Consider the following 15,310-nt stretch of genomic DNA (forward strand, 5'->3'; position numbering starts at 1 on the left):
AATCACAACAATTCACTGGTTTAAAAAAACGCCCCAAAAGCTTTTTGGGAGAGTGGAGATAGCAGGCCATAAGATCCCCTGTGGAGTCTCCAGTTTTGCAAAGTCGTGCTCCTGAACTGAAATATTCAGCATGCCCAAGGAAAACGTTTAGGCCTGGCCCGGGCATCAGCTGTGAAAGGATTTGCCATGTACTTTGAATATCAACTTGGTAAAAATGCTATCCTCCCTCAGAAGAAATGAATTGAGTTGTATGAGTATAGTGCTATTAATAAAATGGCATGGCTGTGCACGGAACCTTGCTACTGCTGAATAAAACAACAGCACACAGTGCCGATATAAACCCACAGACTCTCAGAGCCTTTCCCCTACCGGCTACCCCACACACGCGGGGAGGTTTGTCGTCATCCACATCTACCCTACCCTCCTTCCCTTGTGCCTATTCTTCTGACTGTGACTAAACAATTGTGGCTGAGGCAAGCTGATGTCAGACGGCTTACTTAGTTCGATTTCAACACAAAAGAGGAACACCCTCTGGGCATGTATACCAGGAATAGAAACATAACACTCTGCATCCCTGCACAAACCGAGCTAGGTTACACTGTAATGGGACACGGATAATCGAATCAACTCCAATGTAATCTCTTTATTATTGTCTGTGTTTTTATTCCTGAGTGAAATGGCCGCACACTCGTAGCCACGATGTGTTAAAAAGAAACCAACGTTTCGACCTGTAAGGTCTTTTTCAGGGAATGACACAGCCAGAAAACAACCTCACATTTATAGGAGGAACAATATAGTTGTTCGTTTTTATAGTATACAGTTGGTCCATCGAAACATGTGTGTATTCTCTGTGTTCATCTCAAGGCGTGGGTTTGTCCAGAAATTGTGTTCAAATATACAATGGCCATCTATTTGCCAGATAATCACTGTGTTTACTTATTTATATCCATACTAATAAAGCCTTCAAAAACCTACACTATACACAAGTTTTGCATATAGTTAATATATTTGCTAAATAGTCACTGTATCGATTTCAAATCATTGAATCGTATCCTATCGCCATACAGAACCAATATCTGTCACGGTGTGGACACGGAGGTATAGGACTCAAATGCAGAACGACCAGGCCCGGCAGAGATGTGAATTTTCAAGAGGTTTTAATCTCAAAGATATCACAAGGAACAATAAACGTTGAAATAACTACGACTTTCTAGGACTAAGAACACACACAAGGTACTGACCACATCATATGCAACGACGAACTGACAAGGAACTGAAAACAGGCCCTTTTTGAAACCACCTCCTCACCTACACACTTGCCCTCGATATGCACGTTCACGCGTGGCTGCGCCATATTAAGTGCCGTCAGAAACCAAGCGGCCTTGAGTGGAAGTGGCTTATAAAGCCCTCAAGAGCGAGTCTGTGCCGATCTAGACTCCATTGCCTTGTGCAGCCCTGCTCTCTGTCCGCATGGAAACCGCGACCTACAAATGTAAGTACCACCACAAATAATTGATAAATGAACTGCTCCTAAACAATCTTCATCTGATGCAGAATAGACAAAGCTCCAACTGATGTTCACGAGGGCTCTTTATTTACCCCACCATGAAAAACTATAAATGAAACCACACAAACAAAACACCTTTTAACACAATGATGTATAAACACCATGGATGTATATGAAATTTTGACAGTCACAATGTAATTCATTTTAAATGTCCATATTAATGAAATCCACAAACATAATACACGATGCAATGCAATATAACTGTACAAACAAAATAACAGGTAACACAATGGCGTGATGGTAACCATGGCAACGCATGGTGTCTGTTTCCTGTTTCTGCACAAGGAGGGCAAGTGCATTTCCAAACAGTTTTTTTATACCCAGCACCCTAATCAAGGGAACTTGATTCAGCTGGAGGGGCACTTCCTGACGAGGGAACCTCCCGAGAGCACTTCAGGTCAAGGGACTGGTTTGAAAAAGGGGGCTAGTGTATAGTATGTGAACCAAAACACCACACAAATCACATGTTCAGTGGCGAACCAGCACCACACAGGCTGTAAACTTGTGTCTAATGTGATTTTTATCCATACCGCACTTCACCTACAAGTCCAAAAATGCTTCACAAGAACGATGTTGGTATTAAAATAACACCCGTGTGAAGTGAGGGGAACTCTTCTACATCATCATACATTATCTCATCCTGGCCAATCACAATTTGCGTCCTCACATTTGTCTTCAATGTTTTTTTTACACACTTTTGTCTTCAATGTTTGTGTCTGGTCATAGGAGGGGCTAGCGCCCCCAAATGAGATAAGCTGAATCTACTAAAAGCACGGCTTCCAAAGCATCTTAGACTTCATGTGTCCAGTCTATGACGTCAGTCCAGCTTCTGCGAGATTATAGCTGACAGACGGACCTTGCCTCCTATACTCAAAAACAAACAAATAAACGGCAAAACATAACTATCACCTTCCTCAGAGTCGTTCTAATTCTGCTGTGCCTTCATCCGAGTTCCACATTGACTACCTCACAAAGTCTTCACATTACGTTCAGGTCCACTGGCAACTGAACATTACATTACATTATACACCAAATTACCACAAAAAAACAAGACTATAGAGGGCAAGCACAGCACATCGGCAGACGGCTGTCCCGCGTGGGAACATGTGTCATGGCGTCTGCTGTCAGATAGGTAAAAATGTATATAATTCACAATTCTTAATATGTTATTTGGATGACCCTAAGGATCACATAAAACCTTGGATTATTACTATTGCAATTTATTTTGGGCCATGCCCCTTTTTAGCTTAGATTGACTGGCCTATACTGTATCCCGCATCAACCAGATTTGATTATAAGCATTAAAATTATATATATATATATATTGCCCTAAAATATTGTCTATCCATTCATGAATCCACTTGCTGACCGGCTGTCAGCATTGAGCAAATTATTTTATAGGGGGATATATGTGACCATACATCCTATATGGCTATATTGGAAAAACTCCCTAAATGTGTTTTTAACCGATTTAGGCCTGACGTAGAAAAACAAAAAAAAAAACGCTGAAAGAATATATATTCAAATATTTGTGCCGCATTTTTACGATTTAAAAAAAAAATAGCAGAACTACAAGCTCGTAGCGCGCCACTCACTTGTAGATCTGATATTTTTCCAATAGCTAAAGTATAACATAATGCTTTAAAACACCAAAAGGGGTTTCCGCCCAAAATGGGTTGTTGAGACTATGGTGCAGTGGTTTGGTTTTGTGACATCAATATACAGCAGTGATTTCCCAACTACTGTGGATCAGAGCCCATTTGGAAATCGTGAAAGCATTAAAAAAGCACTTAAAAGTGCATTATAAGTGTTACCCAGTTGGCTATTAAATTATATACTGTATAGTTAGAAGGCTATTGTCTATTTTGATTTCATGGCTATACAATAACCCAGATGATGATGATGCTGATGGGAAACTCAAAGCTGTCTATTCCTCCTGTATAGTGGTTTTGATCAAACCTGATAAGGTTGACGTGGCAGCCAACACAAAAGGTTGACAGAGAAGCTGTATTCATGTTTTTTTGTGAACGCAGACAGCTTTGTCAAGATTGCTACACACACAGGCCTCTCAGTCACCCCGAGGTTCTGGCCTGTCATATCATTTACAATCATATCAGGAGGACCGTCAGATCATATGAGATATCTGCCAAGGGTTTAGACACTGACTTGTGAACAGAGGTGGAAGAGCTGCTCACAAGTGTTCATACTGAATCTGCGCCAGAATGAGATAATCTTGTGAATAGCTGCTACACCCCGCTGTGCCATCCAGGAGATTACGAGATTTTATTAAATAAAAGTAGCGGTTGTGTGTTTATGTTTATGTCTGAGTCAGAGTGACGTGGCCACAGTTTGCCTGCCCGCCCACCGGTGCTCCCATTAGACAATTTAGGCGAGGTCCGCCTGGGTGATGGCAGACTGCTGGCCGTATATGGAGCGTGTCTTGAGTGTACAGGGTTTGATGAGGACAGATCAACATAATTATGGCATGTAGAACAAAACAGGTCAGCTCCATATAATCATAATCGGTTCTAGTGAGCAGAAAGAATCAATAATAAGCAGACTTGGTAACCTGACTGTAGAAAGTAACAGTAAAGTAAAGAACCTGGGGGTTATTATTGATTCTGAATTGAATTTTAATTCACACATTAATCATGTTACCAAGATTGCCTTTTTTCACCTTAGAAATATTGCACGAATCAGAGCCTATTTGTCCTTGGACGATGCAAAAACGCTAATCCACGCCTTTGTTTTTTCTCGGCTTGACTACTGCAATGCACTTTTTTCAGGACTTCCTAAGAAAACAACTGACAGATTGCAACTTGTCCAAAATGCAGCAGCCAGAGTTTTAACTAGAACTAAGATGAGAGAACATATTACTCCAGTTTTGGCATCACTGCACTGGCTTCCGGTTGTTTTTAGGATTGATTTTAAAATCATTTTACTTGTCTATAAAGCTCTCAATGGTCTCGCACCTTCCTACCTACATGACTGCCTGCCTAAATATGTCCCAAACCGCCCCCTAAGGTCTTCCACTGCTGGCCTGCTCGCTTTGCCAAAAAAAATGGCAACTAAAAAATACGGGGAAGCAGCTTTTTGCTTCTACGGGCCGTCGGCATGGAACAAGCTCCATTTTTCTGTAAAGCACTTTGAGCTGCATTTCATGTCATGAAAGGTGCTATACAAATAAAGTTTTATTATTATTATTATTATTATATATGGAGGTCAGATGAGGTCAGAGGCAGCGAGTGGAATGTATTGGCCATATATGGAGCGTGTCACAAGTCGTGACTGACGGACATGTGTGACTGACAGGTTTTGCAGGTTATCATAGTAAACTGCGCCCTACAGTTATACAAGATAAAATATAGGTTCAAGTAGTAAATACATGTTTTGTATTTAAAAAAATCACACCCGTGTGAAGTGAGGGGCGCTCTTATCATCTTACAACATCAATTACAACATAATGTTTGTTTAAGCAGCCGGTGCTAATGTCTGTTTTAGTCCTCAAAACAAACTATAATTTTCTCTTTATTGTCTATGGCGTTTTCTTAAACAAGCATCGTTGAAAGACAAACATTAAAGCTGTATATAGGAGGGGCTAGCGCCCCTCAATGAATCATCCAAATGTGCAAAATAACTAGTAACTTTAAGCTGTCAAATAATTGTAGTGAGGTAAAAAAAAAATGTACAATATAAGTAGAAGTATAATGTCTCAAAAAAACTAAAAAGCAATACTCAAGTAAAGCAAACAACTGTCAAGCCTCTAGATTCTACCATCCTGCATCTTTCTAAACAGCAGGAGGCAACATCAGGACAGCAGACATTGAAGACGTTTATTTGATGGTTTTATTTCCTGCCACATGATTACAATTTATGAACCATATGTCCTTCTGTTTGCTCATGAAAGGCAGAGACAATAATAATGTATCACTTAAAAATGATGGTTAAGGTTAGAGAGAGCTATATATCCCTTGTTTATTTCATCAGCTCACATTCCTTGAAGTGAGTCCTGCATTGTCATTGTGCAGATAGCACAAGTCTAGGTGTTCAAGATCACACAAAAACTATCATTTGAACACCGGGTCTCAAGATGTCCTCTCCCTTTAACGGGTCTCACAATCATAGTCGAGATTCTCCGATGGAAAGCACTTAAGCTCATTGCATTATGTAACAGCCTTGGCAAGGCCCACGAAAGGCATAATTATGTGAAACTGGCTGTTTATGTATTTCTTTTTTTTTTTTTTTTTTGAGTGGATGTCACTGGAGGGGTACGGCTCACTGAGAGAGAGAGAGAGAACTGAAGCCGACACCATCCAGGGGACAATATTCACAGCAGAAAATGAATTGTCCCAGAAAACCAGACAGGATAGCCAGGGGTATACTCCGCGTTTTGTTTGTTCTTATATGGATACATTGGATGCCATGTCTCTTCCATCAGCTTTGAGCGTGCCGTGAACTGTGCCGCGGAGACTTTATCCAATGCCAGAAGCAGTCAGTCAGTCGCGATCACAGGAAAACCTCTCAACTAGAACGACGGCCACAACAGATCTGTATCTTTCATTGCCATAATATACTCCCAGATATGGCACAGTAAGCATAATAATAATAATAATAATAAAAAAAGGGTCTGCCTCTATTGGATTCCCCCAGGAGCAAAAGCATAGCAACTTCACAAGCAGGCAGACCTCTATAAATATTCTAAGTAAGGCTGACCTGGTTTACAGTATGCCTTTGGGAGTGTTGAATTAGCATCTGAATACAGACTTGTGCTTGCTCTGTGCCGAGTGAAGACAGGCCCTGACAGGGAGTCACAAGCACTGCCGAGACTCCCCGAATAACCTGGTGGACCGTGCCTCGGTCCCCAGAAATGGCCAGTGTGTGGCCACACACAAGCACAGTGAGTGAATAGGCTACTAGTAGAGCGAGAGAGAGAGAGAGAGTGTGTGTGTGTGTGTGTGTGTGTGTGTGTGTGTGTGTGTGAGAGAGAGAGAGAGATCTCCACTCTGACTTGAGTGTCCTATAAATTAGACATGCCGCGCTGTCATCAACCTAGAAGAGAGGGGCAGGGAGCATTGCCCTCGCACCCAAATCTTATCCGGGCAGACAGCTATAAATGTACCAAAATAGCACTTAGCGTTGACGTATGTATCTGAGAAACGGATCACAGCTGACCTGTGAGAACATTTTGTCACATAATGGGTCAGGCTTGAATTCTAAAGCAGTGCTTTCACTTCTGATGCCCAAAAAACGTCCTGAGCCAAGCCCTGAGTCGACCCAACGCCTTCCCTAGGCCTATGCCATATATTCCAATCAGGTGAATAATGTATTCTCACAGCTGTGTCGAGATTCCACGATGACATTTGTCATTGTATACCTGTGACAAAAAATGGCAGTCCTTCACTGTAAAATGCAATATAAATGCAATCCATTATGTGCCCAGCTACGTGTTCTCCTTACCCAGGACCTCATTAGGTGTGTGTCCTTTCATGCCACTGAACAACAGAAGCCAAATGCCATGTATGATTTATACAGTATGGTCATGTGATCTCACTACTGGTCGTAGATCAATGAAAGCCCCCTCCGGTATCTTGTGTGTTTTTCACAATGTCCAGCTCTTTTGTGTTTTGCTGAGGCATCATTCATTTCAGAGGCATTACAGAGGTTACTAGTTCTCTTTCCTAATTATAGCCTACAGAGTTTTGAGTGTTAAATTAAAAACTGTAAGCTAAACTTTAAACAGTATGTGACCAATGCCATCCTCAATTATCACCCCCACTGGATTTACCAAGCTGATAGTCTACCTGGCGGACAAACCGTACCCAGATGGCCTCTGATTGGCCATTTCTGATACACAGTCAGCTGTTCGCCTCATATAAGAACTGTGTTTTGAAAAATAAACAAATCATCCAGGCTGTTTCACTCATGTAGATACGAAGAATCAACTGACTGCGAGAAAACGTTACTGCTGCCGAATTAGTTACATTTTCGCAAGAAACAGACTGTCTTCATGAGTAGAATCGTTGAAAGAGTTGCCTTCCAAAACTTGACTAACTTTTTAAACTGAAATGATTAGGCTACTTTAATGTTCCAATCTGGATTTCCCCCACATTACAGCACAAAGTATGCCCTTAGTAAATTATCTAACTGGGTTATGTGCTGGTTCTACACTGATCACACAGAACAATATTGTGGTATTTTGCAAAATACCACAGCATCATATGTTGTGGTATTTTGCTGGGATGTGTTGTTGCCAATGTCAACAAAATAATCCCTGCGATAAAGATACGATTTGAACCAAATGAGGACCAGTTTCCAGTCTGTCCAGCAATATTGTTCTGTGTGATCAGTGTAGAACCCAGCACATAACCCAGTTAGATAATACATTTTTTTTATTTTTTTTTATTATGAAAGCAGATCAATAGAAGAGGTCCAACTGAACCATTATCTGCTTTCATAATAAAGAAAAAAGAAAGAAAGAAATGGAGATATTTGCATAGCTCTGTCACAGAATGATTATGGTCACCTAGATTGTTGTGTGCACTGAACATATTCAAAGACTAAACAAATACACTAAATAATAACACTAATTATGTGTTTTTGGTGCCAAAAAAAGAAAGGCTGAAGACAAAGTTATTGCCCACTTTGACTGAGACTAAAGGGCAAGCCAATAATGTTCATCTATCTAATTGTGGATTCAGTCAGATCTTGGGCAAATATTCATACACATCAAGTTAAGTGCCTAACAGTAAACCACATCTCTTCAGGTTTATTGCTTTATTATACTTTGTCATAAGTGTTGCGTACTATCACACTAAAGCATTTGTGAGATTGTAGATCAGCTATTTTTGGAGTGGGACACTATCATGCAGGCCTGCCACAATTATTACATAATCGCCCAATCACAATTATTTGAAAGGACGGAGTGCAAAACATACTCTCTCCCCAAGCCTTCGGCCTGGTGGAGACAATAATCACAATTATTGTGCATATTTCGTTGTATTGTTTCCACGTTGAACACTTTTCATATACATTTTCAAAAATGTCCTCCCCCCCCAAAAAAGCCAATCTACAAGCAGTTGTGTGCTTGTGTGAAATGATGAGTGAAATGTTTGTTTGCAAAGCCTAAAAGCAAAACAGAAATGTAATATGTATTTATATCTTCCAAAAAACACATTTAAATCGTTAAGCACACGTATTAGTTGGACAATTTAATTAATCAAGTAAATTGTCATGATTGTGACAGCTGGCCCTAGTCATATGATGGAGTACGAATTAAGCATTACCGTGCCGTGCGCCACATTTGGCCTGAGAGTTGTTGAAAATCATGCTTAGAGGTTTTCTCTCTGTAGGTTAATTGGTGTTGTCCCCTTGGATAGTCCGGCCCATAATCACACATTAGTGTGTTGCTTTACCTGCAGGTGCACTTTTTGTAATATCTGTATACACATACTACCCTAACCTGAAAATGCCCAGGCTTGCAGTAGCTGTGAGCTGTTCCACTTGTAGGTCAACGGCCTATTTCATTTTAAATAAGAGAGGAAATTCCCTGGCTGGGACCCACCATTGCTAGTACGTTTTTATTCCACATGAAAGCGTTTTCTGCCTCAATGAGTCAGTGCATCCATTTTTGTTCAAACACATCTCACTCTGAGCCATGGCACAAATACTACAGAGACACTAGGAGTATTATATTGTCTTCTCTGGCGCAAAACATTTTCGGACGGGGGTCCACGGCCAAAATGCATATCAATTTGGTCCTCGACACGGAAAGGTTTGAGAACCACTGGTTTAAAAGCCATGTGCACAGTATGTGATTATATGGCCATTGTCGCTGTTGGGTGGAGTCCAAATCCATATACTTTTCAGGAGATCAATGTTGATATAATTTGTGTTCATAAAAACCACCACAAAGTTACACTTTCACTTCAACAATGTCAAAAATAGCCGATCTAAGCACACAATACAATACGTCACAATAAACGATGTGTTGTGAACTTGTAGGTCGGCAATTTTTACTACGTTTGTGTGAGTCTTGTACGACACAGAACTGTAGGGAATTTCATTTTCTAATGAACAAAAAAATGAAATAGGGAGATAAAAAAGGTTTCTGCCAGACAGCGACAATATAACATTGGATATTAAATTGTTCATACCTTGAACTGAACTTGAACTGTGCTGCATTTTTATTTAATTCTAAAGAATTGATGGCAGTTTTAGGGACAATGGTTGCAGTGGCATCTATCTATAAATGCACCAAGTCTCTGTCTGTGTGTCTGTCAAATTTGACACATTCGATAACAGGAGAGAGCAGTGCCCGAGTGGTCGGACTCACGGTTGTCCAGAACCGCCCCAAAAAGGCCTCTGCCCGGGTTCTCGACAGGGCCATATATGGAGCTGGCCTGCAGCTAGCCTGTTCTGACATCATTCTGCAATCTGCATAGACTCCATATTTGGGCATGCCTGACAAAGAACTCCACACCCATGGCCATAAAAGTGACAGACATACAGTAATAACTGGGTGGGGGCATGCATTTCCAAGTAGGCCACTGCCCAACAGGCACCGCTCTAGAGGCTCTGCCCCTGCCCAAACTCTGGACATGGCCCAAATTAGCCTATTGGTTACACCTGATCACCCCTAGATCTCCATATATGGACCTGGCCACACAATTATGTGCATAGATCCACATTTGGGCATGCCTGATAAAGAACTCCATATATGGGTATAAAAGGGACACAGACATATCAGATCACAACCTCTAAAAAGCTCCAACCTGCTACAATGTAACGGAATGTGAGTGCAATAACCTTGACTTTAACCATTGCGGCTACCTCAACCGATTACATGGCGCCATCTGGTGGCTAAACTTGGTCCTGTTGACAGAGAAATGGAATAGATAGGCCGTCTTCAACACATCTAAGTCTAGTTGAAAGGGAGGTAATTGTGCGGTGCATGGAGCTTCAGTCCTGAGGGTCATCTTAACACCCCGAACGCCCGGGGTTATTTCATCCATTACATCATAGCGCCCAGCACATTTAGCTTGATGTAGCCAAAACATTCTCAATGCGATCGACAACAATGGGAGGTATGATTAATTCTAACGTGACTAGCGACGGGACGGCGATGGGCAGTCATATGCAAACTATGCCACAGATGCAGGTGCCGCATAAACAATTCCTTACATCAGAAATGCATGTAATAAAACCACAGTGATAACGAGGGAATAAAAAAAGTGTCCTACCCCCTGCCAGGATCTGCTGCTCCAGTTCCGTCATCTGTTTCCTGTAGGCCCTCAGTGCCGCCTCCTTGAACGTTGGTCGGATCCGCTTCTTGGGCGGCTCCTCGGCGGGCGTCTCCTCCGGGGCGGTTTTGTTGTTCTTGTCCTCGTCCTGCTGCTGTTCCTCCACCTTCTCAGTTGGAGGAACGTCAGCAGGCGCCACCTCGGCGGTGGTCTCTTCCGGTAACTCCTCGACGTCCTCCAGCTCCTCGTCGGGGTCGTCCATGCCCTCTGTGATGTCCTCGTCCGGGTCTTCCACGTCCACGTACTCCACCATGGCGTCGTACTCGGCCGTGTCTTCGGTGTTCTGGTTCTCGTAGTCCTCGCTGTACTCTTCCTCGTACTGCGGATCCAGGCTGAAGTCGTACTCCGGGACGGGTTCCTCGGCGGCGGGCGCCTCGAAATCCTCCTCTGTGTCGAAGTCCCGAGAAGTCTCGTTGTTGGCCGGAGAGGTGCCAGGTATGTCGTCTGGTATGTCATCGTCCTGCACAGCCTCCTCTGTGTCCTCTGTCTCGCTGGCATTAGTTTTGTTTTCCAGGTTAGCCAGTACCTGTTCCATCACTTCAACATAGTCCGTCTCATCATCTCCTGGCTGTTCCTTAGCTTCTGCTACGGTTTCCTTGTTCTCTTTTTCCGCCTTGGGCTCTGTGTAGACTTCTGAGTCGGCGGTCGTGCTGAGCTCACTGGCATTAGAGGTGGACATGGTGCGGAAGCGTCCCATGAAGGAAGGCGTTGTATTGGGTGGAGTTGTATTGGGTGGAGTTGTATTGGGTGGCTCTTTAGTGGGTGTGGGGGCGACCGGGTCGGACTTCCATACAACCGCCATAGCTGACTTTGCCCTTTGTAGTGTGGACCCAAAGCCAAACCCAAAGGACTTCTCACTGAGATCTATGCTGAGCCTGCTGCTCCAGGTCTTGGGCACTTCCTCTACCTTTTCCGTCCGGATTTCACTCTGACTGCGATACATGGTTGCAGACTTAGTCTGGGTCTGATGGAAGCTATGATTGACATCGAGTTCAGGGAATTTCTCCTTGGGAAGTGTATTAGCCTTCTGGGCTCCTTTAGGTACCTCTTTAGCTACTTTAGGGGCTTCCTTACATGCCACTTTAGGAGCCTCTTTGGATGCCACCTTAGGAGTCTCTTTAGGTGCTACCATAGGAGCCCCTGTAGGGGTTACCTGCGTAGCCTCTGTGGGTGCAACATAAGGGGGTTCAATAGGGGCCACAGAAGAATCATCAACAGAGTGTACTTTAGGAGTCTCGTTAGAGGCTACTTTTGGGACCTCCTTAGGTGCCTCTTTAGGGGTCACAGCGGTCACTGTAGGCTCTTTTGCAACAGCCTTTAGGCCTTCCTTAGGAACAACTTGAACAGGCTCTTTATTAATAAATTTAGGGGATTCTTTAGGGGATTCTTTGGGGGTTATAGCAGGGGTTATAGCTGGGGTTATAGCTGGGGTTGTAGCAGGGGTTATAGCTGGGGTTATAGCAGGAGTTATAGCAGGGGTTATAGCCGGAGTTATAGCCGGGGTTATAGCAGGGGTTATAGCAGGGGTTTTAGCAGGACTCTCTACTGGGGTTATCTTAGGGCTCTCCTTGGGTGACTCTTTAGGACTTGCTTTGGGAGTCACAATCGGGCTATCTTTAGGGGCCACTTTAGAGGTCACTTTCGTGGGCTCTTTAGCCGGGGCTTTGGAAGTTACTCTAACCGGCTCTTTAGGAGTGGCATTTGTAGCTTCATTAGTTGTGACTTTAGGACTCTCTTTAGGTATAACTTTTGAAGATTCTTTAAGTGCTACTTTAGGAAGCTCCTTTACTGAATCTTTAGGGGATGCTTTTGAGGAAACTTTAGGTGCAGCCTTGGCTGACACCTTAGGAGTTTCCTTAAGTGATACTTTAGGAATCTCCTCTTTAGGAGCCACTTTAGTAGATGCTTTATGGGAAACTCTGGAGGACGATTTAGAGGTTTCTTTAGATGTCACTTTAGTGCTTTCTTTAGTGGTACATTTTGAGCTCTCTTTAGAATGACGCTTAGACGTTTTGTGGACAACCTCCCTCTCTGCAATTGGAGGTATGATGTGGGTAGTGATAGGCGGTAGGCCAGTGTCTCTGTCAAGCATCATAAAGTCTTCATCCCCTTCAAATTGCAAGTCAACCTCCTGGCACTTAGTGATGTTCTCTGGGAAACCAGGTATGGTTGAGGGGTCAAAGGGGCTGCTGACCTCTATAGAGGCCTCCAGTCCAGAGTCGGCGCCTTGCTCCAGATGATGCCAGTCTTTCCAGGGAGAAAGGTCAGCCTGCAAAGAGAGCTGAGAGCCACTGTAGTGACTTCTGTCCCCAGACATGCAAACCAAGCCATTGCTCACCCCACTGTCGATAGTTTCAGTGGTTTCCATCTCGTTATGCTCCGTGTACGGTGGGTTCTCCTGGCTGAGTGGGGGCTCGGCATACCAAGAGGACGCCATGTCCTCTTGTTTCCTCTGCCACAGCTCCTGATCCGAGGAGGAGATGAGGTTGCAGCCGTTTGACCGCGTGAAGTACTGGCTCTCTGTGAACTCTTCAGAGTATGACTGGCAGAGTTTTGAGCAGTCCGATTCGGAGCGGCTGAGTTTAGGGGTGGAAAAGTCACTGGAAAGCCAGCCAGGGGTCAAGTCAGAGTAGTACGCCTTTCCTTGTTTATCGGCGTCATCATAAGTGTCATCAGCATAGTGAACAGAGCCCGAGTAGCCTGCTTCGTCACTTCGCCTATGCTCATGGGACCTCCTCTTCTCCGATTTGCTTCTGTGAACAGGCTTTGAACTCACCATTGCATATTTATTCCTACTCAACTCGTCTAGTTCTTTATCGCTGTCCATTGAGTCCCAGTCATCGCTCTCACCGACCTTGTCCTTCCCTGAGGCCTTCATATCCATGCTTTCATAAGTCTGTGAGGAGGACATTGCTTTGTCTTTTCTCTCTTTCCCTTCATGGGTTAAACTATCAGTGGAGACAGTTATACCTGTCCCTTTAAGTTTATAGCATTTTTTCAAGACAACGTCCCTTTCTTGGGTGGTTGCAAATATAACAATAATAGGGCGAGGTTTTGCATTGGAACATTCTCTTTGTTGTCCTAACCTATGTGCTAACTCGATTTTAATAGTCTTATGTGCATCGACAAAACCCATTTTATCTTTCATAATTCTATATATAACGCTCTCCGTTTTCTCTGGCCTTTCCTCGGGAACGTTGAGGAACCTCAGAGTCGAGTTGTTGGACTGGTGGCTGATCTGTTTAATGTAGTCGTGGATGTCACGCGTTTCCCTTCTGGACTGGACAAATCCCGTGCGGAGTTGCTCAATCTCACTCTGCACGACCTCCACGCTGCTCGATATCTCATCGATGGAGCTCTTAAGTGCATTCACGTGGCCACGGAGCTCGGTCAGCTCCGTCTCTATCTGACTGATCCCCTGCAGCTCCTTGAAGATCATCTCCATGACGTCCTGGGTCTGCGTGATGCATCCCGTGGAGGAGGAGCCGGGCTCCAGGGTGGAGCTCTTCTGTTGCCTCCCGGCGCGGTCCAGGGACTTGCTCCGCATGCCCAGCGTCTTTCTCCAGTTGCTCACCTCGGAGTCCGAGGAGACGCACTCCTGGCTCTTCTTCCATTTCCGCAGCTTGCGGAGGGCGCCCAGCCGGAGCGTGTGCAGGCTGGAGCGCTCCACCCGCTCGCCTTCGGAGCTGCCGTCGGAAGGAGCCAGGCTGATGAGGCTCTTCCTGTTCCGTCTCACTGGCATCGTGTGAGATTTGTGTTCATCCAGTCTACGGACAGGCTTAGTGTCACTCAGGGAGTCAGTGTAGTTGCTGACGATATAAAGATCCTCCGGACATAAACTTTCATTATTGTTCGAAAGGAGAATGTTTTTGGGGAGTCCGTTGGCTATCGCTACGCGATAGCTGAACGTGGGCGAGAGCGATGGAGAGTCGGTCTTGCCGTCGTCTTCCTCGAGTGATATGTTACGTGCCGAAGAGCATTTGGAGATCTTTTTAACGGTGGTCTTCAGCGTGGTGGATACGTTTGGAATTATGCGCGCTTGCAAATCGATGGTCAATTTAGGCTCTTTTTTTTCGCTACTTGCTTTCTTCTTTATGGGGTTCGCCAATTTCTTTGTAAACATTCCTTTGCAAATCTTTTCAATGTAAGATGATATGGTTTGGATGAGGGCAGAAACCATATGGAGGGCAATCCTGTACCGTTGTCTATGTCGTCCAGTGAAGCTAAGGTTGGCTTGGCTATAAGGTTGGTGAATTGGGGACAGTCGACCTGTACTTCTCAGCTCAGATGGACTGAAACCTCATTTCTGGTGTAGACTCACAGACACTCTTAAATCCAGTGGACCTCCAAGAGATAAGGTGCATCGCTCTGTAAGAAAAGGGAAACAAAAAGGGAAATATTTGCATTAAACACAATTCCCTCTTGAAAAAGAAAAAAACACAAA

General features: G+C 43.9%; 1 protein-coding gene across 1 annotated transcript in view; it reads right to left on the bottom strand.

The window, feature by feature from the left end:
* The window catches only part of unc13c (unc-13 homolog C (C. elegans)), a gene marked incomplete at both ends in the record, with an annotated part of 246,798 nt that extends 231,752 nt beyond the window's left edge, over positions 1–15,046 (bottom strand). Inside the window, 2 exons of the mRNA XM_080787767.1 lie at positions 10,807–12,279; positions 12,406–15,046. Of these exons, the coding sequence (XP_080643893.1) occupies positions 10,807–12,279; positions 12,406–15,046 (4,114 nt within the window). The remainder of the gene's footprint in view (positions 1–10,806; positions 12,280–12,405) is intronic.
* Between the last annotated feature and the right edge of the window lie 264 nt (positions 15,047–15,310).

This window comes from Protomyctophum bolini, assembly GCF_963924005.1.
Source record: "Protomyctophum bolini genome assembly, chromosome: 1".
Taxonomy (NCBI): domain Eukaryota; kingdom Metazoa; phylum Chordata; class Actinopteri; order Myctophiformes; family Myctophidae; genus Protomyctophum; species Protomyctophum bolini.